Here is a 25,748-nt window from a genome sequence, read left to right as displayed (position 1 = left end):
ATCTCAGCCTCCAGAATAGCTAGGATTATAGGAGTGAACCACAGGCACCCAGCTTGACAGTCATTCCTTTTTATATCCTTGAGTAATTTAACACTCCCATTTTATGTATATACCACATTTTTCTTACTCTTTAATCTGTAGCTAGATGTTTGGACCATATCCACTTGGCTACTGTGAATAATGATGCTCTATTTTTTCCTATCAAAATGCCAAAGATAACTCATCATGATTAAGGTTCATAGTTCTGTATTTTAAATTTGGACTGGTTATTTTTCTATATATTTGCATATGTGAAAGATTGTTACGTCAATTAAGCTTTTGAATTGCTTCCATCGTAGGCCTGAAACTGCATTGGAGCAGGAGCACATTTCTGCTGCTTACCCCGTGGAACACAGTCAGCTGGAAGCCCATCCAAAAACAGACTGCGTCAGACCACCAGATGACACAGAAGTGCCTAAGTTTTTAAGCAGATCTGTGGAAGACATCAGACCTCACCATACTGATACAAATAATCAGTCTGGTGGCTTTGAAGTACCTGATCAAAAGACCTTATCTACTCCAGCAGATGAGAGGATCTCCATACTAGAAAGTCAACCTGCTCGGAAAAGAAGTGTTTCCCATGGATCTAGCCATACCCAAAAGTCAGAGGAGCAAAGAAATGAGCCGTCATCTGTAAGCATTCCTAAAGTAACAAGCAGATGTCTTGATTCAAAAGAGGCGTCAGAAAGACCAGAGGAGAAGCCGAGGAAGGAAGGCTTTATAAGATCCTCTGAAGGACCAAAACCAGAAAAAGTATATAAATCTAAATCAGAAACTCGCTGGGGCCCAAGGCCATCTTCCAATAGAAGGGAAGAAGGTAATGATAGACCTGTGAGAAGATCAGGTCCCATTAAAAAACCTGTACTTAGGGATATGAAGGAGGAACGCGAACAAAGGAAAGAGAAAGAAGGGGAAAAGCTTGAGAAGTTTCCTGAAAAGGTGGTTAAACCCGAAAAGATTGAAAAAAAAGATCTCCCTTCTCCCCCACCACCTCCCGCGCCAATTCCACCACAGCCAGTTCCATCAGTACAGCCAGAACCGGAAAAAGAGAAAGTACCTTCAACAGAAACGTCAGCTTTGGCTCAAAAGCCTTCTCAAGATACTGAGAAGCCTTTGGAACCTGCGACTGGTGTTCAGGTAGAGCCTACAGTTAAAACTGCAAACCAACAAACTGTTGCGGCACCAACCTCCAAGGAAGAGAAACAGCCTGAGAAAATCATCAGCAAAGATATTGCTACAGATAGACCTCGACAGGACTCAAGACCAGTAGTTTCCAATAGGCCCCCTAGGACCTATTGGAAAGAAGCTAGAGACAGAGATTGGTTTCCAGATCAAGGGTATAGAGGCCGAGGACGAGGTGAATATTATTCAAGAGGGCGAAGCTACAGAGGCTCTTACGGAGGACGTGGCCGGGGTGGTAGAGGGCATGCGCGAGACTATCCTCAATATAGAGACAGTAAGCCCCGAACAGAACATGTGCCCTCAGGCCCTCACAGACAGCGAGAAGAAAGTGAAACGCGAAGTGAGAGTTCTGATTTTGAAGTTGTCCCCAAAAGGAGGAGGCAGCGGGGTTCAGAGACTGACACAGACAGTGAGGTTCATGAAAGTGCAAGTGACAAAGACAGTTTAAGCAAAGGCAAACTGCCCAAAAGAGAGGAGCGATCTGAGAACAAAAAATCCATAAAGCCCCAGTCCTCTTTCAAACCTGAAAGTCACGTCCGAGTAGATAACAGGCCACTAGAAAAGCCTTGTTTAAGGGACGATGATAAACCTAAACCAGGCTTCCTACCTAAAGGAGAGCCAACCAGGCGAGGCAGGGGGGGCACCTTCAGACGTGGTGGGAGGGACCCAGGAAGCCGTCCTTCACGCCCTTCTACCCTAAGGAGACCTGCTTATAGGGATAATCAGTGGGATCCAAGGCAAGCAGAGGCTCCTAAAACAGAGGATGGAGAGACAAGAAGACATGAGCAGTTTATTCCTGTACCAGCAGATAAACGGCCTCCGAAGTTTGAGCGAAAATTTGACCCAGCTAGAGAAAGGCCTCGAAGGCAACGCCCTACCCGACCACCAAGGCAGGACAAGCCGCCTCGGTTCAGACGGCTTCGAGAGCGGGAGGCAGCCTCAAAGCCAGATGAGGTCCCAGTGCCCACAAGCAGCACCATGAGTAGTGTCATTCAAGAGCCAGTTAGTGCTTCTGGGGATATTTCTGGGAATAAGACACCAGATTTATCTAATCAGAACTCTTCCGATCAGGCAAATGAAGAGTGGGAGACAGCCTCTGAAAGCAGCGATTTCAATGAGAGGCGAGAGAGGGGTGAGAAAAAAAATGCGGATCTGAGTACACAGGCAGTTGTAAAGACTGGGGAGAATGTTGTTCCACCAAAGAGAGACATAGCGAAGAGAAGCTTTTCTAGTCAGAGACCTGGAATCGATCGCCAGAATCGACGTGGAAACACTGGGCCACCCAAATCAGGAAGGAATTTTTCAGGTCCTAGGAATGAAAGAAGAAATGGCCCACCATCAAAAAGTGGGAAGAGAGGGTGAGTATTTTGGATATAAAAATTGTGTACTACTAAATAAGCCAAGAGTAGAACTCTTAGTTGAATTAGGCAAGAAGCCAATGAAGATGAGATATCCTCAAGTGTTTTTCTATTCTCAAAATGTAAGGGTGCTTAACAAAGAGGTTAAATGGGGAATCTTCAATCTGCAAAGGAAACGCCTTTCAGAGGAGTCCTCATGGGAATTTGTAACTTTGAAAAAGTGCATATGGGGGGAGGGGAGATACGGTATCTTCATTTGGTAGGCTATCTTATTCCTTATGAGCTCCCTTATAAACCTCTGGTGTTGTACCAAATGTCCTTTGAGACCTAATGTGAAATTATGCTCCATTACTATGTGCTGTTTGTCTGGAGTCAAAATTGAACCTTAAAGATAAATTATATTCCCACATTATATTCCCTTCTGGAAATCCAACATGATAAGCCCAAGAAACAAATCCCACCCAACCACCATGACCACCAGTGTCTGTGGTGGTTTTTAATTTTCTTTTTTTGGGGGGGAAGGGGGCGGGGGGTCCAGTCGTGGGACCTGAACTCTGGGCCTGGGTGCTGTCCCTCAGCTCTTCAGCTCAAGGCTAGCGCTCTACAACTTGAGCCACAGCGCCACTTCCAGCTTTTTTTTTCTTTTTGCTTATGTGGTGCTGAGGAATCGAACCCAGGGTCTCAGGCATGCAACAAGGCAAGCGCTCTACCACTGAGCCACCTTCCCACCCCTGTGGTGGTTTTTAAATTGCTAAACTTCAGTATTGGAAAAGGAGGAGGCATTGCAAACTTGACACATGAGGTTCATAATGGCTCTGTTGAAATCTGGACTCTGCTACTTTGTAGTTGGTTCCTCATGAGTAAAATAGGGAGAAAATAATAGTGTTCATAAGGATTTATGAAGAACATCAAGTGATTATTCTTGGTACACCTGTAGTAACACCTGGTATATAGTAAGCAAGTATTATGGTAGGTCCTGTTTTTAGACCAAATTCCTAGATTTACAACCAGAACTGAGGTTTGTTTATGAAATACATTAGTTCAGTTCCTAGTTACACATTCTGGTAGTGGAAAGTATTTTTACTTTTCAGAGAATTCAGAGAAAGTTCAAAGACATAACAATGGCCAGTTGCATTTCCTGAATACCTTCTTACCTAAGAATATGCACATCCCTTTAATAAAAGTCTGATAGCAGCATAATACCTGTCCTGAGCCAAGTACCAATGGCTCACATCTCTTAGCCTACCTACTTGGGAAGCTACAATCTGAAAGTTTGCAGTTTGAGACTACCAGCCCAGACAGAAAAGTTTAGAAGATCCATCTCTAAAATAACCAACCCAACGCTAGTCTGGCTGCATAGCTCAAGTAACAGAGCACCACCCTAGTAAGCACAAGACCCTGACTTCAAACCCTAACACCACACACAAAAACAATACTGAGTAAACTGGGTGGGTAGGGCACATTTTTAATCCCTGCAACATAAAGAATAGAGGGAGGAGGCCAGTCTAAGCAAGATAAACCATCTCTAACAACAAGCTGGGTGTTAGTGGTACATGCTATATCCAGCTTTGAACCTGTGCAAAACAGTGGCTGATTGTAGTAAAGACAAATCCTATTTACATGATGATGCTAATTCATTTTCAGATCTTTGAAAATGTATATCATCTTTTACTGTAGTGTAATATAAGCTAACATGAAAATCAATAGTAAACCACTCTGTCATTTATTTTTGTCTGGAATTGTTTTTAAAGCATTCCTGAGAATTACTAGTTAAAGAACAAGAACTAGAAATATATTAGGTTTGTGACGTGAAATATTTCTGTAGCTAAAGTGTGGAAGGTAGCATTAGGCATTCAACCCCAAGTCTGGAGCATGCTGGGTAAGGCTTCTTCCACTTGAACCATATTCCCATTTATTTTGTTCCTGTGGTGTTTTGATGTAGTGTTTCCCTAATTTTGTTGTACCAGCCTTCATGATCCTACATCTGCTTCCCAAGCAGCATGGGCACAACAGGCTTGTACCACACACCTGACAGTGTTTTTCAGTATGTATCTGCACATGTTGTGTAAACAGATGCTGGCTGGTTTGGTTTGGTTTGATTTTTAAGCTTTATTTTCTTACATTGCCCACCTTTAGGGGGGAGGATCCAGTTCTAAATACTTCAAACTTGATAAGATTGCAGAAACTTTCTGCTATGAACAGTGCTAAATGGTTGATTTATAATGATTTACAAAATGGATGTAATGAAAAATCTTCTGAAGTAATTTAGAATTCTGGAACTTAGTTGCTGAAAAGAACTAAAAAAAGTAGTGGAGCTGTAGCTCAAGTGGTCTAGCACGCTCACCTTGAGCTGAAGAGCTGAGGGACAGCGCTCAGGCCCAGAGTTCAAGCCCCATGATGGACAAAAAAAAAGAAGAATAATTTTAAAAAGTTGCTCTGACTTGTTAATATTAGATTTGGAATCTATTATCGCAGTGCTGTTTTCATCTTGGGGAATCATCAAGAGTGTTTTTGTTTTGTTAGGATTAATGTCTCATTTCTTCGTAGGCCATTTGATGACCCGTCTGCAGGCACTACTGGTAGTGATTCTGTCAATGGCAGTTCTTCACACCACCAGGAAGGAACACCTAATGGTACAGGCCAAAAGAATCTCAAAGATGCCACTGGGAAGAAAAGAGAAGACACCAAACCTGCTCCTAAAAAACCCAAAGAGAAAGTAGATGCTTTATCACAGTTTGATCTCAATAATTACGCAAGTATGTCATGGTTCCAAGTATGTCATGGTTCCATAGGTTTGTTTCATTTAGGGGGATACTATAAGAAGTCAGTCATCCAACAAGACGATGATAAAAGCTGATTAGGAAACACTGTTTTAACGCAAGCTAAAATTATATCAGCTCTTAGTGTAGCCTTGAATGCTTAATAATCCCACAAGGTTTTACTGTTTTTTGTTTTTGTTTTTTGATGAAAAATTTTACCCATCCTACCTTGTTAAGAAAAAGCATGAAAAACGTAATTATCTGTATTGTTTTATTCTTTAAAATAGGAAAAAAAATGTTAGGCTCTGTGGCTCATGTCTGTAGTCCTAGCTACTTGGAAGGTAGAATATCTGCTTGGTATGGTACATGTTTATCATCCCATCTTGAAAGAAGTTGTAAATAGGAGAATTACAGGTATCCATGCAAAACTGTTTGAAAAATGAAACAAAAATGGGCTGTGGCTTAAGTGGATGATTGCTTGCTTCATTGTAGGCACACCCAAGGCTCTGAATTCCCAGTACCACTACCAAAAAGGGTAGAAATATAACACAACAAATTGTGTGCTTGGTAAAATTAATTTCTAAGATAACCATAGAGAATAAGTGATAGAATGGGAGACAGTGTTACTATTGGTAAGTACTTTAGGAAAATCATGAAATCATCTGTCAAATTTGAAGAATAACAAGAAGATTGGATAAGAAATATCCATGAATAATAGACATTTATACAGTTAAAATGTACAATCTGCCATTATTACAGGTGAAATGGAAACTGAAAATACTTTAAAATTGACTTACTGATTTGCTTAAAGTTAAGCCCATATCATAGTAATGGGAAAGTTGAGTTAGCATAGTTATTTTGGTATTAGTGCTATAGATGGATTTTTGTTCTACTTAGTAATTGTAAATATTAAGAGTAATTTAGTCAATTCTTTGGACACTATTTCTGGACCACTTTCTCAAAGTGTGGTCCTCAGTGTCATCTGGGTCATTTCTACTCCAAACTTTTGAGAATGGATGCTAGGAATAACACTCAACTTGAGTAACTTGTTTTCTTAGGGAGCATATACTCTCTGAAAGTTTTGGGTTTTCTGTTTTTTGGGTTTTTTGTTGTGGGACCTGAACTCTGGGCCTGGGCGTTGTCCCTCAGCTCTTCAGCTCAAGGCTAGTGCTCTACCACTTGAACTACAGCACCACTTCCAGTTTTCTGATGGTTTATTGGAGAAATGAGACTTATGGACTTTACTGCCCTTGGCTGGCTTTGAACTGGAATCGTCAGATCTCAGCCTCCTGAGCAGCTAAGATTACAGGAATGAGCCACTGGCTCCCAGCTTGTGAAACATTTTCAGTTCTAAGAAGCTGGGGTAAAGTGCTATTGGTATCTTAGGTAGGCTAACAATTCTGTTAAATGTCCCATGATAGTGATCTTTAAAATGTTAGACGTGTAACACTTACATTGGAATGAGTATGTGTCATAGTTAATTTCTTTAAAGGATTTAAAAGCAGAAGTACATTTTAGATATTAATAATCAGTTGGCTGCTTTTTCTTTTTAAGTCAAGCTTTACTAGAGAAACGGTATGACAGTAATTTTAAAAGGATGGAAACCTTTTTCATGCTCCTTTAGTCTACCTGAATGTGAGTGAGTGTTCAGTATGTTTACCAAAAAAGCATGGAAATTCTTGAGAAATCATTGCCAGTGGCTTATTGATGTAATCCTAGATACTCAGGAGGCTGAGGTCTGAACTTCCGCAGTTCAAAGGCAGTTCAAAGCCAGCTCGGGCAGGAAAAACCTGTTAGACTCTTCAGTTAACCACCTTAAAATCCGAAGGGGACCTGTGGTTTAAAGTGATAGAGCACTAGCCTTGAGCTAAAAAAGCTCAGGGACAGTGCCCAGGCCCTGAATCCAATCCTAAGAGCTGCATAAAACAAAACAAAAAAAAGGCAAATCTCTTGGATTATATAATTAAAACTATAGTCAAAAATCATATCTGTTTGCTGGTGGCTCACACCTGTAATCCTATAATCCTAGCTACTCAGGAGGCTGAGATCTGAGGATCACGGTTCAAAACCAAGCCCAGGCAGGAAAGTCCTTGAGACTCTAACCTCCAATAAACCACTGGGAAAGTGGAAGTGGAGCTGTGGCTCAAGCGGTAGAGCACTCGTCTTGAGCTGAGGGATAGCGCCCATGCCCAGAGTTCAAGCCCCACAACCAGGGGAAAAAAAATCATATCTGTTAAACTAAGCTGATTTTATTTGAAATACTATTTATCCTGATTCAAATATTTTTGGTTTTATGTGATATGTGTGTGTGTGTTACTAAGAGATGAACTCGTCTTCTAGCCTGCTAAGCAGGCAAAGACTCAAACATTTGAGTCACCACCACCCCCAATCAGTTTACCGCCATTAAGTTGATTTTAATTCTTGTACATCTATGCCACTTTATAGTGACATTTTAACAACTACAAATTATATAGGGGTCCTTGTAAATACAAGCATTAAAATTTATATGGGTAGCTACACTAGTCACCTTACTTTTAGTAAATCAGCTTCTTAGAGCTTATTTATCCTTTGTAAAAAGGAATAAGCTACCTCTTAGAATGGTAAGGTGTAAATATGGTAAAGCACTAAAAAAATTTTTAGATCTGATGTTTAAGAGTTAAGTCATGTAATAATTTGTGTTTGGGGTGTTTTGTTTATTTATTTTCCTAGACATTAACTTTTATTGCTTAAGGAAAAACCAAAATATTATTGAAAGCATATAGTTTTAGGACTTAATGAATTTTTCATAATTCTGAAACTTTCTAAATCTTACTAATGAATTGCCACCCATCTTACAAGGTAGAGGGTACATTATTATACCCCAAAATGATGAGAACTAGACCTCTAGCTTTTATTTTAGCTATTGGACAAACATTTCTACTTCATTTAACATGAGTAAAGTATTAATTAAATTGCTTTTCCTACTGGCAGGTGTTGTTATAATTGATGATCATCCTGAAGTCACAGTGGTTGAAGATCCCCAGTCAAATTTAAATGATGATGGTTTTACTGAAGTGGTATCTAAGAAACAACAAAAACGTTTACAGGATGAGGAACGCCGGAAGAAGGAAGAACAAGTCATACAGGTTTAAAGCTTTATCAGTTGTTAGTTATGTAGATTATTGTTTAAAGAATAGTATACAAACGATTCAGGTTTTTGTGTTTATTACAAGTTTTGAGTGATTTCTATATTCATAGTTTAAACTCATAAACTAGGTGTATTTTATTTATTTGCTATATGATAATTTCTGATGACCTTGGAAATCTAAACACAAATGCCATGAGCTACTATTAAAACTATAGATTCTTAGTATATAAAAGTTCCCATTTAATCTAATTTAGCTTATTCAAATACACAGCTTAGCTGGGTGGTATTGGCTCAAGCCTGTAATCCTAGCTTAATGAAGAGGCTGAGATTTGAAAATCAATCAGCCCAGGCATGAAAGTCTTGAGTCTCTTAAAGTGGCACAGTGGCTCAAGTGGTAGAGTGCTAGCCTTGAGCAAAAGGAGCTCAGAGACCACTCCCAGGACCAGCAAAAATAATAGTAATAAATGCATAGCTATTTAAGTACATATTTGAGTCAATTGAATTCCTAGCGCTTAGATTCAGATACTTTCAGAAGTGAGGGAATTTAAAGTTATTAAGAATAGTGCACGTACTCTATAGTAAAACACTAGCCATACTCTGAAGTTTTGTTTTTGTGGCTAAAGTGAGTTAAAGATATTGTAAACTATTTCAGCCCAAGCCAAGTTTTAATGCCAAATTTATTACAAACATCCTTTATCTCAGAATTTAGAGTAAACACTGAAATATATGGTGTATATATGTGGATATTATCTTGGATTCTTATTAGCAACCTTAACAATGAGTATCTAATACAAGCTAGTAAAAAGATCTTTTAAATACTATATGCATGAACTGTTACTTTTAGCTATATAGTTGACCTAAATGATTCCCACCAATTTTACAGGTCTGGAACAAAAAGAATACAAGTGACAAAGGAAGAAATCAGACTTCCAAGCTTCCTCCAAGATTTGCCAAAAAGCAGGCTACAGGGACCCAGCAAATCCAGTCTCCTCTCTCTGCTGCAACCACAGCTCCAGTCCCAATCTCGACTTCAGTTTCTGTTCTGACTCCACCCTCAGCTTCTGCCCCAGCCTCAACCATAGCTCCAGTTCTAGCATCTCCTTCAGTTCTAGTTCCAGCTTCAACCCCAGTTCCGGTCCTAAATTCAACCTCAGCTCCTATTCCAACCTCAGCTTCAGCTCCAGGAACCTCCACTTCAACTATATCCACAGCCTCTTCTTCACCTCCAGCTTCAGCCCCTGCTCCAACCCCTGTCCCGTCCTCAGCTCCAACCACAGTCTCTGTTCCAGTTCTTGCCTCATCCTCAGTTCCTGTCCTTGCTTCAGCCCTAGCCCCAACGTCAGCTTCACCTCCAACCTCAGTGCCAACCCCATCTGTACCAACCATTTCAGCCCCAACTTCCCCAGCTTCAGCCCCCACCACCTCAGTCCCACTTCCCCCAGCCGCGGCTGCATCCCCTTCCCCAGCTCCAGCCCCAGCCCCAGCCCCAACTGCTCCAGCCCCGACTCAGGCACAGACCCACAAACCAATTCAGAGCCCACTACAAGCTTCAACACCATCTGCAAAACAACCACCACCTTCAATTCGGTTACCTTCAGCTCAAACATCCAATGGCACAGATTATGTAGCTCCAGGAAAATCCATTCAGACCCCACAATCACATAGCACTCTTACAGCTGAATTATGGGATAATAAAGTGGCCCCTCCAGCTGTGCTAAATGACATCTCTAAGAAATGTAAGTGCAACCCGGAATTGTGGGGTGGATAACGGCATGGAAGTGCTGAGCTTTTTTCAGTCCATGTAATTAACTTGGCCAAGGAACTTGCTTTTAAGAACAACTTTATGTGTGACAGTCCTTTTTTTTTTTAACTGCCTGACTATTACCAAAAAGAAGTGTTAAAGGAATGGAAATTATTCACTTTTAAATTTTAAAGGCCACGTTCCTTCTTTCTTTTTTTTTTTTTTTTCCAGTAGGTCCAATTAGTCCTCTGCAGCCACCTACAGTCAGTGCATGGAATAAACCCTTAACATCATTTGGATCAGCTACTTCATCAGAGGTAGGAATGGACATAATGGCATTTGGAAGAGGTGGGAAGCTATGCTAATTAGTGGCAAAGGACCAAAGTAGTACAGAAGGAATAATCAGTCTGGGAATGGGAATTTGTATAGAGTTGGATGAGACCATCAAAAAACAATGATTATGAAAGTAGTTCAGAAAGAGAATCAAAACGTCAGTGTTGGGGCTTTTCCACCTCAGGTATAGGAGACATAGAACCTCTGTGATTGGATAAGTATCCTAAAAGCCACGTTTTCTCTTTATTTTTTTTTTTTTTTGTCCAGTCGTGGGGCCTGAACTCTGGGCCTAGGCGCTGTCCCTCAGCTCTTCAGCTCAAGGCTAGCGCTCTACCACTTGAGCCACAGCGCCACTTCCGGCTTTTTTCTTTTTGCTTATATGGTGCTGAGGAATCGAACCCAGGGCCTCAGGCTTGCAAGGCAAGCACTCTACCACTGAGCCACCTTCCCAGCCCTACGTTTTCTCTTTAAAGAGAAAGATGAGTTTATCTAAGAAGGAATAGATGAAGTATGTCAAATGCTGCTGCTGATAGAAGTCATGTGATAAAGTCACTGGATTGAGGTGACTATATGGAGTTCACTGGAGACTTTACATAACATTTTGGTAAAGACATCAGTGATGGGCCATGGGTACCACAGTACCCACAGCCTCATGAGTCCCATGAGACTATTACCTAGAAACATGGGACTTTCATAAACACTATGGTACTTATTTTTAAAAAAAATCAGTTATTGCCAGGCACCAGTGGCTCACACCTATAATCCTAGCTACTGAGGAGGCTGAGATCTGAGGATCACAGTTCAAAGCCAGCCCTGGCAGGAAAGTCCATGAGACTCTTACCTTCAACAGGAAGTGCTGCTATGGCTCAAGTGGCAGAGCACTAGCCTTGAACTGTAGAGCTGAGGAACCATGCCCAGGCCCAGAGTTCAAGCCCAAGAACTGACCAAAAACAAAAGTCAGTTATCTTAAGTATGTCTTCTTAAGAACACACTGTCATTATAAGAGTAAAACAGGAGGGGCTGGGAAGGTGACTCAATGGTAGAGTGCGCCTTGCACCACGTAAGCAGAATAGGCCTGAAGTGGCACTGTGGCTCCAGTGATAGAGCACTAGCCTTGAGCTGAAGAGCTGAGGGACAGCGCCCAGGCCCAGAGTTCAGGTCCCACAACCGACAAAATAAAAAAAGAACACAGAGCACAGCAGAATAGGCCAGTAGATGGAGGATGAACAAAGATTTAAGATTTTGTTTCCTCTTTATAGCATTGTTGAGCGAAGTAAGCCAGACATTCACATACAGTGAGACCAGACATTCACATACAGTGAGACCAGAGGAGGTTATTCTCAGGCACAGTATCTATGTGTTTGTTTTTTTGTTTGTTTGTTTGTCAGTCGTGGGGCTTGAACTCTGGGCCTGGGCGCTGTCCAAGGCGAGCGCTCTACCACTTGAGCTACAGCGCCACTTCCGGTTTTCTGGTGATTTATTGGAGATAGGAGTCTCATGGTCTCTCCTGCCCGGGCTGGCAGGAGATGCTCAGATCTCAGCCTCCTGAGTAGCTAGGATTACAGGCGTGAGCCACCAGCGCCCGGCTCTATGTGTATTTGATCATATAAAATACCATCAAAATGAACTCAAGAAAATGATGAAAAGAGGTTTTTTTTTCCTTCGTTGCTGTTGTTTTCCTTTTATCTGTCTTTTTTTGGGGAGGGGAAGGGGGGACAGAAATTGTGGAACACAGGGTGAACAAATGTCAGCAGTGATATTCACTAGACTCTTGAAGACGAACTACAACTTGGGTGGAGGCCATGGGAGGGAAAAACTGGGAGAAGGCAAGGGGAAGTGATAATGTTCAAAAAGAAATGTACTTTTTATCTGACCTGTATAACAGGAGCCGCTCTGTCCATCACCTTTATAATAACAATAAAAAACGTTTTTCAAATGCATGGGAAAAAATCTTGATGCCACCTCACCTGCCACTCTGGTTTTCAGATATAGCTGGTCCAGAGTAGGCCTCTTTCGGTATTAAACTTTTTTAGAGAACTCTGCACAACCAGTATCAAATCACTGGATTTACTGTTCAGGAACTTTCATACTTTTGTTGTTACATTAATCCTAGAGACTGTTCCTTAAACACACCTTCAGCTCATCTGTGCCAGTGGAAGGATATATTGGAGTGTTATTTTTCCACAGATGTTTCTTGTAGACATCTGCAGCATTACCGTGCGGGATGTTTCTGCCCTGACCTTTAGTCCATATGGGACCTACATGTTTTGGAAGTTCCTCCACACTTTTTTTGTTCATCTTTATGATCAGAAGATGATTTTTTTTTTTTTTTTTTTTTTTTTGGTCGGTCGTGGGGCTTGAACTCTGGGCCTGGGCGCTGTCCCTCAGCTCAAGGCGAGCGCTCTACCACTTGAGCTACAGCGCCACTTCCGGTTTTCTGGTGGTTTATTGGAGATAGGAGTCTCATGGTCTTTCCTGCCCGGGCTGGCTTTGAACCGCGATCCTCAGATCTCAGCCTCCTGAGTAGCTAGGATTACAGGCGTGAGCCACCAGCGCCCGGCTCAGAAGATGATTTTTTTGTCTTTTGTTCTTAATAGAAAAAAATTGTTGAACTTTCAAATCAGAGTTGACATTTCACAAGGTAGAAAGAAAGCATTTCAACGGTACTCTTTTGAATGACTCTAATGAAGTAGAGTCATTATTTGTTCTGTATTTATAGGCATTTTTTATTTCAATGGTTATGGTGCTCTTAAAAAATTGTCTTAATAGTTGCTAAACCTTTTTCTGTTTATGAATGAGGTCTTAATTATTTTGTACAGAAGCTTTCACAGTCATGAATATACTACAGTATGTTACTCCTTTTTTTTTTTTTTTTGCCAGTCCTGGGGCTTGAATTCAGGGCCCGGGCACTGTCCCTGAGATGCTTTTGCTCAAGGCTAGCACTCTACCACTTGAACCACAGCGCCACTTCTGACATTTTGTGTTTATGTGATACTGAGGAATTGAACCCAGGGTTTCATGCATGCTAGGCAAGCACTCTACCACTAAGCCACATTCCCAGCCCAGCATGTTACTCTTAATACTAATAAGTTTATATTTACCTGATTGTAGGATTTCCACATTGACCAGGAGAAAAGGACATTTTTATTGAAACTTAGATCAACATTTGCCTATATTTGAAAGTGAATGTAAAGCGAAACTGATAGACTGCAATGTAGCGTCTAATCACATTAAGTTCAAGAATACCAAAGTAGCCATAGGCCAAAACTGTAGTTGAACTTTGTGCCTGGTTTAATCTGTAATGAAGCCCTGTGCCATCCATCTCTGTCACTAATGCTGCTGTACTCCATTCTCATGGCCCTTTTTGTATTTGTTTATGGTAGATGTGTTTTTATGCTGAAACACTTCCTATGGATTTCATTCAGTATCAATATGTTCTCTTCAGGAACTAACAACACTCTTTAGAGATTTTTGTTTTGTCTCTTAATCACTTGAATCCAAATTACATTGCCTAGCACAAAGACTGTACTCAGTAACTTGTTGAATTGATTTTGTTTTCCAAGATCTAAGTGGCACTGGTATTCCTTGCTTGCTTTTCTTCACAGTTTTGTCTGTTTCATAGTATCTTTGTGTACTTGTTGCTTTTACAGTTGTTTTTAAGGGATGAAACGATTTGAAGCTATGATTCACTCATGATCACCACACTTACAAGATCTAGGCCTTTACACATTAAATTTTTTTCCTAGTTTTCATAATTCGTTTTCTATTACAAGCCAAGAGTGCTTCAGGAAATGTTCCCCTAAAACGCCAATTGATGTCAGTTAATATTCAAATTAAACTTCTGCTGTACTGTTTTATATGGTAGTATTGCATAAACCATTTTCAATCAAATCTGAACATTGCTTTGATAACAGATTTTAAATATTCTTACAATAGGGGACAAAGAATAATCAAGAGAGTAGCGTTGAAATTGGAATTGACACGATTCAGTTTGGTGCTCCAGCTTCAAATGGTGGTGAAAATGAAGTAGTCCCTGTGCTTCCTGAAAAATCTGAAAAGATAGCTGAGCCTAAAGAGCAGCGGCAGAAACCGCCACGGGCAGGACCTATCAAAGCCCAGAAGGTAAACATAATCTTACGATCACTGCAGGAAAACCACTGCACTGCACTTACAGAAAGCAAACCATTTTAAAATCAAATTGGGTTTTTAATAAATGTTTCACATGGTAGTCCGTCTTATAAACATTGATTTTAGCTTCCAGATTTGAATCTCATAGAAAACAAAGAACATAAACCTGGTCCCATTGGAAAGGAAAGATCACTCAAAAATAGAAAAGTAAAAGACGCCCAACAGGTGGAGCCAGAAGGGCAAGAGAAGCCCAGCTCTCCTACAGTCAGAAGCACAGATCCTGTTTCAACAAAGGAAACCAAAGCAGTCTCTGAGATGTCTACTGAAATCGGAACAATGATCTCTGTGTCATCTGCAGAATACAGTGCTAATGCAAAGGTAAGGTTCATGTGTGGATTACCAGTTCACTTGATGTACAGGCTATATCTAAAATAAACCAGAATAACAGCAGTGTACTTTTTTTTGCTGAGGCAGATAAGCATGGAGCCTCTGAGTTATTCTGCCAAGTAGATGTTCTTCCTTTGGGTGGGGAAGGGGACCATCGTAGTAGTTGCTCTTAAACTCAGGGCCTCGCTCTTTTGCTGGTAGTTAGACATGAGAGTCTGAGATATGTTTGCCTAAGCTATCTTTGAACAAGGATCCTCATGTCCTCATGTCTTAGCCTGCTGAATAGCATGAGCCACCAGCACCTGGATACAAAGTAGATTTCCATGGTGTCCATCTGTAATATGTAATTGTTGGTAGTAAATTTTTGTAGAAATTCCTTTGTACTGAGTTGCTTCAATTGGAAAATGTCTACATGAAATGGGAATCTTTTTTGTTATGTTTGTAGGCTTTGCTAGAATGGCTCTAAGCTACTTTTTATTTTGCTAAAAGTGAGGAAAATGGCCAGTTTATAGTAACTACCAACTACCATACAGCCAGTTGTCTGTCTTGTCTTCTCTTTTTTTTTTTTTCCTTGGTTGTGGTGCTTGGACTCTGGGCCAGTTGTCTTTCATGAGTGGAACCATTACGTTTCTTTGGTTAAACACTAAATGTTGATTGGATTTAAGGGCCAAATTGAATAAAGATAGATGTCTTTTAATATATGGTCTGCCCTCATCTGTGAGCTCACCATCCATGAATTCAACCAGCTGCATATCACAATCACCCCTCCCCACCCCTGCAAACAAAACTTGGATCTGTATTGAACAAGGACTCAACCACTGAGATATATCCTCTGCCCTTGACTATTTCCTAAACGAAATAGTGCAACTAAGTGTATTCTGAGTGTGAGCGTGTGTGTGTGAGTATGTGTATCAGGCATCACTGGTAATCTGTAGAGATTTATTGAAGGTATACTTGAATGTGTGCATATTTTATATAAGCAACTGAAGCTTCAACAAATTCTGATGTCTAGGGGTCCTGAAACTAGTTTGCCATAGATACCAACAGGACAACTATATTTATTGAGGCAAATTTCTGTTTGCCATCTTGTGTTCACTCCAGTACATACAGTCATGAGAAGGAATATAGATTTGATCTCATCATATAATTCAAAATGTATAACCTATAGATAAGTATGGGAAATGCATAAAATATTTAACATGAAAATAAATATTTGGTACTATTAATGACCTCCTAGTACTATGCAGTGCATTTTTTAAATATGAAAAGGCTCAGTAATAAAGTTATTCAGCATATGAATATATCACCACTGCTGTTTGAGAATTTAGTTTTAAACGAAGTCTTAACTATTTGCCCTCCACTGCTTTCTTCCAAAACAATGTTACTGTTAGGGCTATCACTAAAAATGTGTTTTATTTGTTCACTTTGTAAAAAAGTTCTTTTTTTTTCTCTTACTCTTCTTCCACAGGAGTCTGTAACAGATTATACTACACCTTCTTCTTCTCTGCCTACTACTGTGGCTACTAATAGTACAAAGATGGAGGATACTTTGGTTAATAATGTAAGTAATCACTTGAGATTTTGACAAGTTTGGCTAGGAATCTTGAAGTTACCTCAGGTCTTTTACTACTATTATGTCCAATATTTGACTTACCAGGGAAAAACTGATAGTAAATTTGTTTCTGTAAGCATTGTATTATAAGTCATAACAATAATCAAAAATAGGCCTTGTTTTGAAGCAGTATTGGTGATTGACGTAAGGCCTGCTTATGAGAAAATTGCTATACCTCTTGAGCATGTGCCAGGCAAAGTAAACTTTTACTTTTCCTTGAAATCGTCAGCTTTCCAAAGATGTTATTATTTCTTTTTCAGTTTATGTCTTTGCCAACATTGCTGCTATGAAAATTGAGCTATACTGTGTACAATTATATATGTGTACGTTATGTTGAGCTATAATGAAGTATCTAAAACTACTTCCAAACTCAAATACTCTCATATTAGGTGGTGTTGAATCCCATTGTAAGTTGAATCCCAGTCTCTCGGAGTAAACATGCTATAGTTGAAGTTTATGGTAAAAGCTATACAGCCAGTCTCATACAGTTGGCTCATAGTGGTTGTCCTAGCTACTCAGGAGGTTGGACCCTTACCTCCAATTAACCGCCAAAAAGCCAGAAATGGAATTGGGTCTCAAGTGCTAGAGCACTAGCCTTGAACACAGAAGCTCAGGGACAGTGCTTAGCCCCTTAGTTCAAGCCCTAAGACTAGTACCAAAAGAAGAATAGTTAAGATAATTTATCATTTTGTCCAGCTCACTGATAGAAACGTTGTAAACTGAAAAATGTTAATAACAGTATAACTTAAGAGCAGCGCTTTAGAAGTAATTTACGTGCAGCTGTCCTTTAGAAGAAAAATGTTGCAGTAATATTGTCAGCTGATCTTTGAAATACAAACCTCTATTCAAAAGCTATGAGACTAAACTTAAAATATTAATTTTCAAAAGTATCTTTTACATGTACATATTGTAAGGTTTTTCACAAAGAACTTTATCATTTTGAATATAATTATCTTAACTTTGGCCTTGCATTTTTCCCCATGCTGTTTCCTCTAATAGCAAGTATACGGAATTTTAGAAAAGTGATGTACATGTAATCCAATTTTGGAGCTCCAGTGGAAAGACTTAATGGAATGGAGAAGAATGAGTGATACTTTCTCATAATGTTAAGAGCAAAAGAGCTGTGACATTTCGTCCAGTTTTTGATACTAAATTTTGATGTGTCAAACTAGGCCTCCCAAACATATCTTTTTGAGTGGCTTGAATATTTTTTGTTAACTCCTTGTGTGGTAGAAAACCTAGGAAATAGAAGATGTCCCTTCATTTTAAATACTAATATCAATTCCTAGATTATCTAAATACTGAAACAGTAAAAAATTAAGTATAATTTGCTCATTTTAAAAATATCAAATACTTAGCCGGGCACCGGTGGCTCACGCCTATAATCCTAGCTACTCAGGAGGCTGAGACCTGAGGATCACGGTTCAAAGCCAGCCCAGGCAGGAAAGACCGTGAGACTCTGATCTCCAATAAAACCACAAGAAAACCGGAAGTGGCGCTGTAGCTCAAGTGGTAGAGCACTCGCCTTGAGCTGAAGAGCTGAGGGGACAGCGCCCAAGCCCAGAGTTCAAGCTCCATGACCAACCAAAAAAAAAAATCAAATACTTGTAGCACATTCAGTTCGCCAAAAAAAAAAAAGTATATGATGCTTCTTCTCTCAACCATCTGAAATAATATTTATTAAAATGTGGGGATAGCCAGACACTGATGTCTCATGCCTGTAATCCTAACTATTCAGGAGGCTGAGAGAGATCTGAGGATCATGGTTTCAAGCCAGCCCAGACAAGAAATTCCATGAGACTCTTCTCCAATTTACCACAAAAGGCTAGAAGTAGAGTTGTGGCTCAGGTGATAAGAGTGCTAGCTTTGAGCAGAAAAGCTCAGGGATGATGCTTAGGGCCTGAATTCAAGCCCCACAACCAATCCAAAAAAAAAAAAAAAGTGAGTATAGAAGAAAAAAAATTCCCAGAACCTTGAAAATTTTGTCTTGAGGATGAACATATGATCATTTTAATATTTTGTGCATGTTCTGTAAATGCATGGCTTATACATTGAAAACAACCAGAGGAACAAGACCCAGTCTCATGTAAATAGTCTGCAGTTTAATTATTAGCAGCATACTTGGGATATGTTTGGAGATAGAACTGTTAAGTTTGGGTCATGGAACATCATAGAGTTATTTCAGTTTTGCCTTATGCCGTATGTTGCAGGGATTCTGGACTTACTGTAGTAGTCAAAAGTCTCACATAGGAAAAATTTAAGTCCTTTTGAAGTTTTTCTTTTCAACTTTATACATAACTTTTTGTTTTCTTAACTAAGTTATATTTCAGTTTATTTCTGTTACTGATGCTTAATACAGTTTTTTTCTCACTGTCTTAATTGATACTTACTGAATAGTATTACCCATTACCTGTTTTTGTTTTCCTGAAGATTTAAAAGGAAGTGGCATTTTTATTATAATAGAGCATAATTTAGATACTTAAAAGAACCTACATTAAGTAATCCAGGCTGTGAAAGCTCTCTATGAGCTAGTCCATAGTATCTCAGAATGATAATTTAAAAAAAAAAAAAACTCAAGCATTTGGGGCTGGGAAGGTGGCTCAGTGGTAGAGCGCTTGCCTTGCATGCTCAAGGCCCTGGGTTCGATTGCTCAGCACCACATAAGAAAAAAAGAGCTGAGGGACAGCGCCCAGGTCCAGAGTTCAGGCTCCACGACCGGACCCAAAAAAAAAAAACTCAAGCATTTTTTTTCCTGAACAGCTGGGTAAACCAAAAACAGATAAACGGAAGCAATAAAATTCCAAGATAATAGAGGGAAAAGGGGGAAAACATATGTATGGGCAGTGAGTGGGTTTCCCATAATTGTTGTTATTAATTAGAATACTAGTAGAACAATTCTTGTTATAAAGACATAAGAATAATCTATACTCCAAGAATTACTTTTGTTCTTAAATATAGCTCTCAGAAGGTGGCATTTCAACAAAGAGATAAATATCATGTATTTCCAGTGTTAGATTCAGTACTCATGGTAGAACCTATGGTGAAATAGTATTCCTTAGAGCCTTGCTACTACACACTTGGCACTTGGACGTGCAATAGCATCATCACCTGGGAGCTTGTTAGACCCACGTGATTTCAGGTCTTAACCCTGACAAGCATAATCAAAAATTTAACATTTTAGCAGCAGTCTTGGGTGAGTCACACACGTTAAATGTGAGCAGCATCACCTCAGGTGTTTCTCTTTGTAACTTTACCATAATTATTAACTGTAGGTCGTTCTGTCGTGCCACAGATGGTGTAAATTAGTATCCCTGTTGACTCTGCTGAAAACCACAGCCTTGTGGTCGCCCTCTCCTTAGTGGGCATCCGTACATAGCACAGCTAGCGTGATACCTACCTGTCGCCTGCCTTTTCAGGTCCCCTTGCCCAGCACTCTGCCCCTCCCCAAGAGGGAGGCTGCACAACAGAGCTCCAGCCTCACTTCCGTTCCTCCCACTACTTTCAGCCTCACCTTTAAGGTATGTACAACGTACATCTCAAAAGGTCCATTATTAATGATTGCATGCACCAGTACGTAAACTAGAAAGACTTTATACTTTAAAATCTTACTAACCCTTAACACCACTTACCAGTGGTTTGACACCCTCTTGTTTAAAGCAAGCCCTATTGTGCTGTCTTTAAAATACAGGACATTTCTTGTTTGTGATTTATTTTCCAATAAATAATAATGGTAAGAATGTTGGTTTGTTTTGTTTTGTTTTTGTCTTTCCTGAGTCATGAATGAATTGGAATAATACAGGGTAGTGACAAATATTAGATGAAAGAGCAGTTAAAACAAGTTGTTTGCCTTGGGGTTAAGAGCTTAAGAAAAACAGGATATGAATTGTGGTGCTTATTCATGATCTGAGCAAATTAACATGACTTCTGTTACAGTTGGTCTTTCTGATGCATTGTTTGACAATGAATTTAGATAGCTTTCAAGAGAAGGAAAGAAAACCAAGTCTTTAGTCATGTGAACATTGTTGGTTTCTGGACTCTTCTGTTTGAGTCGTAAGCCTCATAATAACTTTCAGACTTGGAGATGGGGAATTTTATATAGCTAACTTGTGCTTTGTGTCATCCCTGGTTACAGCCACCAGTCACTTAACAGTTTGCTACTAACTCCTGTTTGCTTTTACTGTTGTTTTTCCAGTTGAATGAATGTCTCAACCTGTGTTCTTTAGTCTTAAAATGTATATGATTTTTATCATTAGAATAGAATGCCACATAAGCAGATGTATTATCTTCTGTAATGATTTTTAAACCAGCCAATTCTGTAAAATCCCTATTCAAACTTTGCCTTTCACTCATTTGGTGTCATTCAGTTAAGTTGCATTACCTTAAAACTTCCTCTGGTTCCATTTATTTTTATTTTTTATGTCATCTCTCTGAGAAGTGAATAAATTATTAAAAGGTTTTGTTTGGATTTCATTGGCTGTATATGCAATTAAATATTGTTAATTAGTTTGCTTGAAGCCAGAAATAGAACATTTTAGTTTGTTGTAAATGATTTAGTTTAATGTTTGGCATGTTAGGGTTGGAACTCTTACCTTGTGCTTGTAGCAAGCACTCTGCAGCTTCCTGCCCTAGGCTTCTCTTCAGAATGTGTAATTATGGCAGTCATTAAGAAAAGGTTAAGTAGTATGTGTATTTTTTTTTTACAGGAAATAGAGTAAAATATGTACTATTTCTCAAATTTTTAAAGTAGGTTAAAACTTCAGAAATGTGTACCTCAAAGACCCACTTTCCTAACAGTGCTATTAAAAATTGAATGTGCCAGATGGCAGTGCTTGGGCCTGTAATCCTAGCTGCTCAGGAGGCTGAGATCTGAGGATCACAGCTCAAAGTCAGTCTGGGCAGGAAAGTCCACAAGATGCTTAAACTCCAGTTAACTCATCCAAAAGCCCTAAGTGGAGCTGTGGCTCAAGTAGTAGAACACTAAAAGATCAAGAATAGCACTCAGGCCCTCAGCTCAAGCCCCAGAAATGGCAACAACAAAAAAAAAATTGCTTATATAAACCATTACAACTCAGTCTTAAGGAGATTATCTTCAACCCAATTTTTGCACTGGTTCTGCTAAAAATCATCAAAATATGCACACTTTTATTATTAAGTATGCTCATATTTGTGATAATTGTCTTGTATGCTCCATCTTATTAGATATGTGTAGCTATTGATCACGTGAACTATGTCTAATTTGAGGTGTGCTACAAGAACAAAATACTAGAGGGCTGGTAGATTGTCTCAGTTTGAGTAAAGGAGCAAATGAAAAATGTAATCATAGGGTTATATTTTATGTTAACATTGTTATAAATATCTATGTTACTGCAGATGGAATCTGCACGCAAAGCGTGGGAGAATTCTCCGAGCATAAGGGAAAAGGGGTCTCCAGTAACCTCGACAGCTCCCCCAATGGCAGCTGGAGTCAGCAGTAGCACTAGTGGACCAAGCCCTGCTAACTACAATTCATTCTCTAGTGCGTCCGTGCCTCCGATTCCTGTGGCTTCTGTCACTCCTACAACATCACTGTCTGGTAGAACTTCTTTTATACCCTTTCCTTAAATCTTTTTTTTTTTTTTCTTTTTTGGGGGGAGGAGAGGAGGGCCTTGAACTTAAGGGTTTGTAAGTTATATTGCTCAAGGCTAGCTCTACCACTCTGAGCCCCAGCTCCACTTCCAGCATTTTGGAGATAGGAGTCTTGTGGGCTTTCCTGCCCAGACGTCACACCTCTATCCTCTGATCTTAGCCTCCTGAGTAGCTAGGATTGCAAGCATGAACCACTGGTGCCCATGCTTAAATATCTTTTTGTGATACTGGAGATTGAATCTAAAGGTCATAAGCAGGGCTGGGAAGGTGGCTCAGTGGTAGAGCGCTTGCCTTGCAGGCATGAGGCCCTGGGTTCAATTCCTCAGCATTACATAAGCAAAAAGAAAAAAGCAGAAGTGGCGCAGTGGCTCAAGTGGTAGAGCACTAGCCTTGAGGGACAGCGCCCAGGCCCAGAGTTCAAGCCCCACTACTGTACCCAAAAAAAAAAAAACTAAAGGTCTTAAGCATTCTAGGTAGGCACTCTACTACTGAGCAGCATCTCAGCTTAAATATCTTTGATTATTTAGAATTTCCTATAATCTTCATTAAACATGAAATAGTTATCATTTCTTTTATAAACTACTCCTTTACCCTCTCAGAATTTGGATTAGTATGAAAAACATTTTATTGGTGGCTTACTAAAATAGATTTTGCTAGATCCTCATGCATACTCCAGATACTAGATCAGGCATTGATGAAAAGAAATAATATCTTCTAAATTTTTCTGTAAATTTACCTTTTAATTTGCATTTTCATATATACACAGCTACTTAGATCACAGAATGGCACGGTGTTTAAATAGTTTACAGTCTATCAAATTTAAAGGTACCATTTGCCTAAACCTGTGGGAGTAATTTATTTTTTCTAATGACATTTTATATGTAAAGCCAGGTTCAGTGTACATGTACGATCAGCTGGTCAAGGGGAGTGGGAATGAAGACAGAAAGCATTGTTAGGGCCATCTCAAAAAGCTAGACAAACAGAAGTTTTCTGTAATTCCGGCCATGCACGAAGAGTTGATAGGAGGGTCATGGTCCCAAGCCAGCCCTGTGGAGCAAAAGGGTTAAAGAGTTAGGAGTTCCCACCTGAATAAAGCAAAGAAGTATTACAAATGTGGCTCAATTGATGGGGTACCTAGCTAGCTAGCAAGCTTGAGACCCTGCTTTCAAACCTCTAGTAACACTGAAAATAAGAAGTAATTTTGGGTTAGTTGTATTTTGTTTGTGTTTGAGGTGTAGGCTGAAATGCATTATATTTTGGATTGGTTTGGTTTGATTGGGTTGTTTACTCCAATTTTGAATTTGTTTTGGTTTGTTTACTTTGATTGTCTTATTAGTGCCTGAGGCTAGTGTTTTTCTTCCCTATTTTCTTAAATTTTCACTGGTGTAGAATCTTTTCAAACTGTCCATTTGGACCCTCTCTGCCTCTAAAAGAAATACATTTTCCTAAAATGCTTGACTCTAGAAAAATTGCACCCTTTACTTAATATATAATCATGGTTCTTATAAAATAACTAAAATAGATATTTTGGCTGAGCACCAGTGATAGCAGTATTATTGTACCAATTAGAATTTTCAGTTTGTTCTGTTTATATTACTATGATCACATAGCTCATTGATTAACACACTTAATTGGCTCTTTAGGGTCTAAATTTTACAATTTCACCTCGTTACTCATCTTTATTTGTATCTTAAGATACATCAGTTTCACAGAAGAGAAAAATCTAATCTTAATGAATGACTTTTAGGAGTAATTATGATCTCTCAAAGCCCATTTGCATTTATAATTAGACCTAATATGCAGCACTTTATAAATTATCCTGGTTTTTTTGTTCAGTTGTTGGGCTTGAACTCAGAGCCTGGGCCCTGTCCCTCACCTCTTTTGTTCAAGAGTCACAGTTCCATTTCTTAACTACCCTTTTACTCAGTCGTCTTTTTTTTTTTTTTTTTTTTTTTTTTGTCCGTGTGGGGCTTGAACTCTTAGCTCTTCATATCAAGGCGAGCACTCTACCACTTGAGCCACAGCCCCACTTCTGGCTTTTTCTGCTTATGTGGTGCTGCAGAATCCAACCCAGGGCCTCATGCCTGCAAGGCAAGCACTCTACCACTGAGCCACCAGCCTTTTTTTTTTTTTTTTTTTAACTATCTTATATCTACTTCTGGCCTAAGGCAATTTGAGAATGGTTTCAGGTCCCATCCATGATCATAACTGAAATCTAAATCCTCAAATCATTTCCATAAAATGCCATATTTGCATGTGTCCTACATACACCCTCTAGTATACATTGAATTGCTTCTAGATTGCTTAAAATACACACAGAGCAGTGATACTAGATACTACATTAAAAATGAACTATACAGCTTGTGGGTGGGGATGGGAGGGAACAACTGAGATAGAACAAGGGAAGGGGCGACATTGTCTAAAAAGAAATGGACTCTTTATCTGACTTTTTCTCAAAATTTTTCAGTACTACAGTATTTGAATACTCCAGTGTAGAACCCATCCATATGAAGAGCATACTTTATATGTTGGGTGTAAACATTAATTTTCTCAGTTCCTGGTTGGCTTTTTTAAATATGCTGTATTTTCCTCTTGTCCCTTCACCAAATACAGGAGCTGGTACATACACTACCTCTTCTTTGAGTACAAAATCTACGACCACATCAGACCCTCCTAATATTTGTAAAGTGAAACCGCAACAGTTACAGACAAGCAGCCTGCCTTCTGCAAGTCATTTTTCACAGCTAAGCTGTATGCCTTCTCTTATTGCCCAGCAACAACAGAGTCCACAGGTTTACGTTTCTCAGTCTGCAGCAGGTAATATTGTAAAGAGTGGCAAGAATGAAGATTTTTTAACATCATTTTTTTTCTCTTATCTAATGCTTTCCAGATTAGTTTTTTTTTATATGCTTTATAAATATGTCCCTCTACAGAGTTTAATTCTATCCCTCCTTAACAAGAATTTTAGGACTCTCGGGCACTGTGGATGTGTACCAATATTTCTTGTACATTTCTGACACGATGATCTGATAGCTTGCAAACTAATATATAAGTATGCCATATTTATATGCCATATTTTCATACAAATAATAAACAATAAAGGTTACAGACTGAGAGTAGAGTATCTGAAACTTTTGAATATCACCGTTCATCTGTAATATTTGAAGTACCTAAACTCAGTAATCATTTAAATTTAAAATAGGTGCATTTTTTTTATCTTGTATAAGGTTAGTAAGTACCGTCTGTTAATAATCATTACCTATCAGTTATTATCTGCCTGTACGAGGCAGTATTAATACTATATATTGACATAATTATTTTTGAAAATTGTCTTAGAAGATTTATGAGTATATAATATCACTTTGGTTAACAGATGTAAGAGTCCTATCTGACAACTATGATAGTGACAAATTAAAAGTTACGAGTTTTCTAGAGTATACTGCTGTATAAAAACAAT

At 39.2% G+C, this 25,748-nt stretch overlaps 1 protein-coding gene across 16 annotated transcripts in view; it reads left to right on the top strand.

The window, feature by feature from the left end:
* Nucleotides 1–25,748, top strand: part of LOC138819658 (protein PRRC2C-like) — a 75,452-nt gene that overhangs the window by 37,750 nt on the left and 11,954 nt on the right. For 14 of the 16 annotated variants that reach the window (XM_070011139.1, XM_070011142.1, XM_070011138.1 and 11 more), the window contains exons 16-26: nucleotides 339–2,579; nucleotides 5,127–5,335; nucleotides 8,309–8,463; nucleotides 9,349–10,201; nucleotides 10,438–10,523; nucleotides 14,476–14,661; nucleotides 14,794–15,045; nucleotides 16,523–16,615; nucleotides 20,083–20,184; nucleotides 22,037–22,238; nucleotides 24,905–25,108. In XM_070011139.1, the coding sequence (XP_069867240.1) occupies nucleotides 339–2,579; nucleotides 5,127–5,335; nucleotides 8,309–8,463; nucleotides 9,349–10,201; nucleotides 10,438–10,523; nucleotides 14,476–14,661; nucleotides 14,794–15,045; nucleotides 16,523–16,615; nucleotides 20,083–20,184; nucleotides 22,037–22,238; nucleotides 24,905–25,108 (4,583 nt within the window). The remainder of the gene's footprint in view (nucleotides 1–338; nucleotides 2,580–5,126; nucleotides 5,336–8,308; nucleotides 8,464–9,348; nucleotides 10,202–10,437; nucleotides 10,524–14,475; nucleotides 14,662–14,793; nucleotides 15,046–16,522; nucleotides 16,616–20,082; nucleotides 20,185–22,036; nucleotides 22,239–24,904; nucleotides 25,109–25,748) is intronic. The other 2 variants (XM_070011132.1, XM_070011143.1) reach the window with 2 other exon arrangements.

The sequence above is a fragment of the Dipodomys merriami genome, unplaced genomic scaffold, assembly GCF_024711535.1.
Source record: "Dipodomys merriami isolate MVZ:Mamm:240054 unplaced genomic scaffold, mDipMer1.0.p SCAF_81, whole genome shotgun sequence".
NCBI lineage: Eukaryota > Metazoa > Chordata > Mammalia > Rodentia > Heteromyidae > Dipodomys > Dipodomys merriami.
The sequence above is the reverse complement of the archived record's forward strand: the minus strand, read 5'-3'. Positions and strand labels throughout refer to the sequence as shown.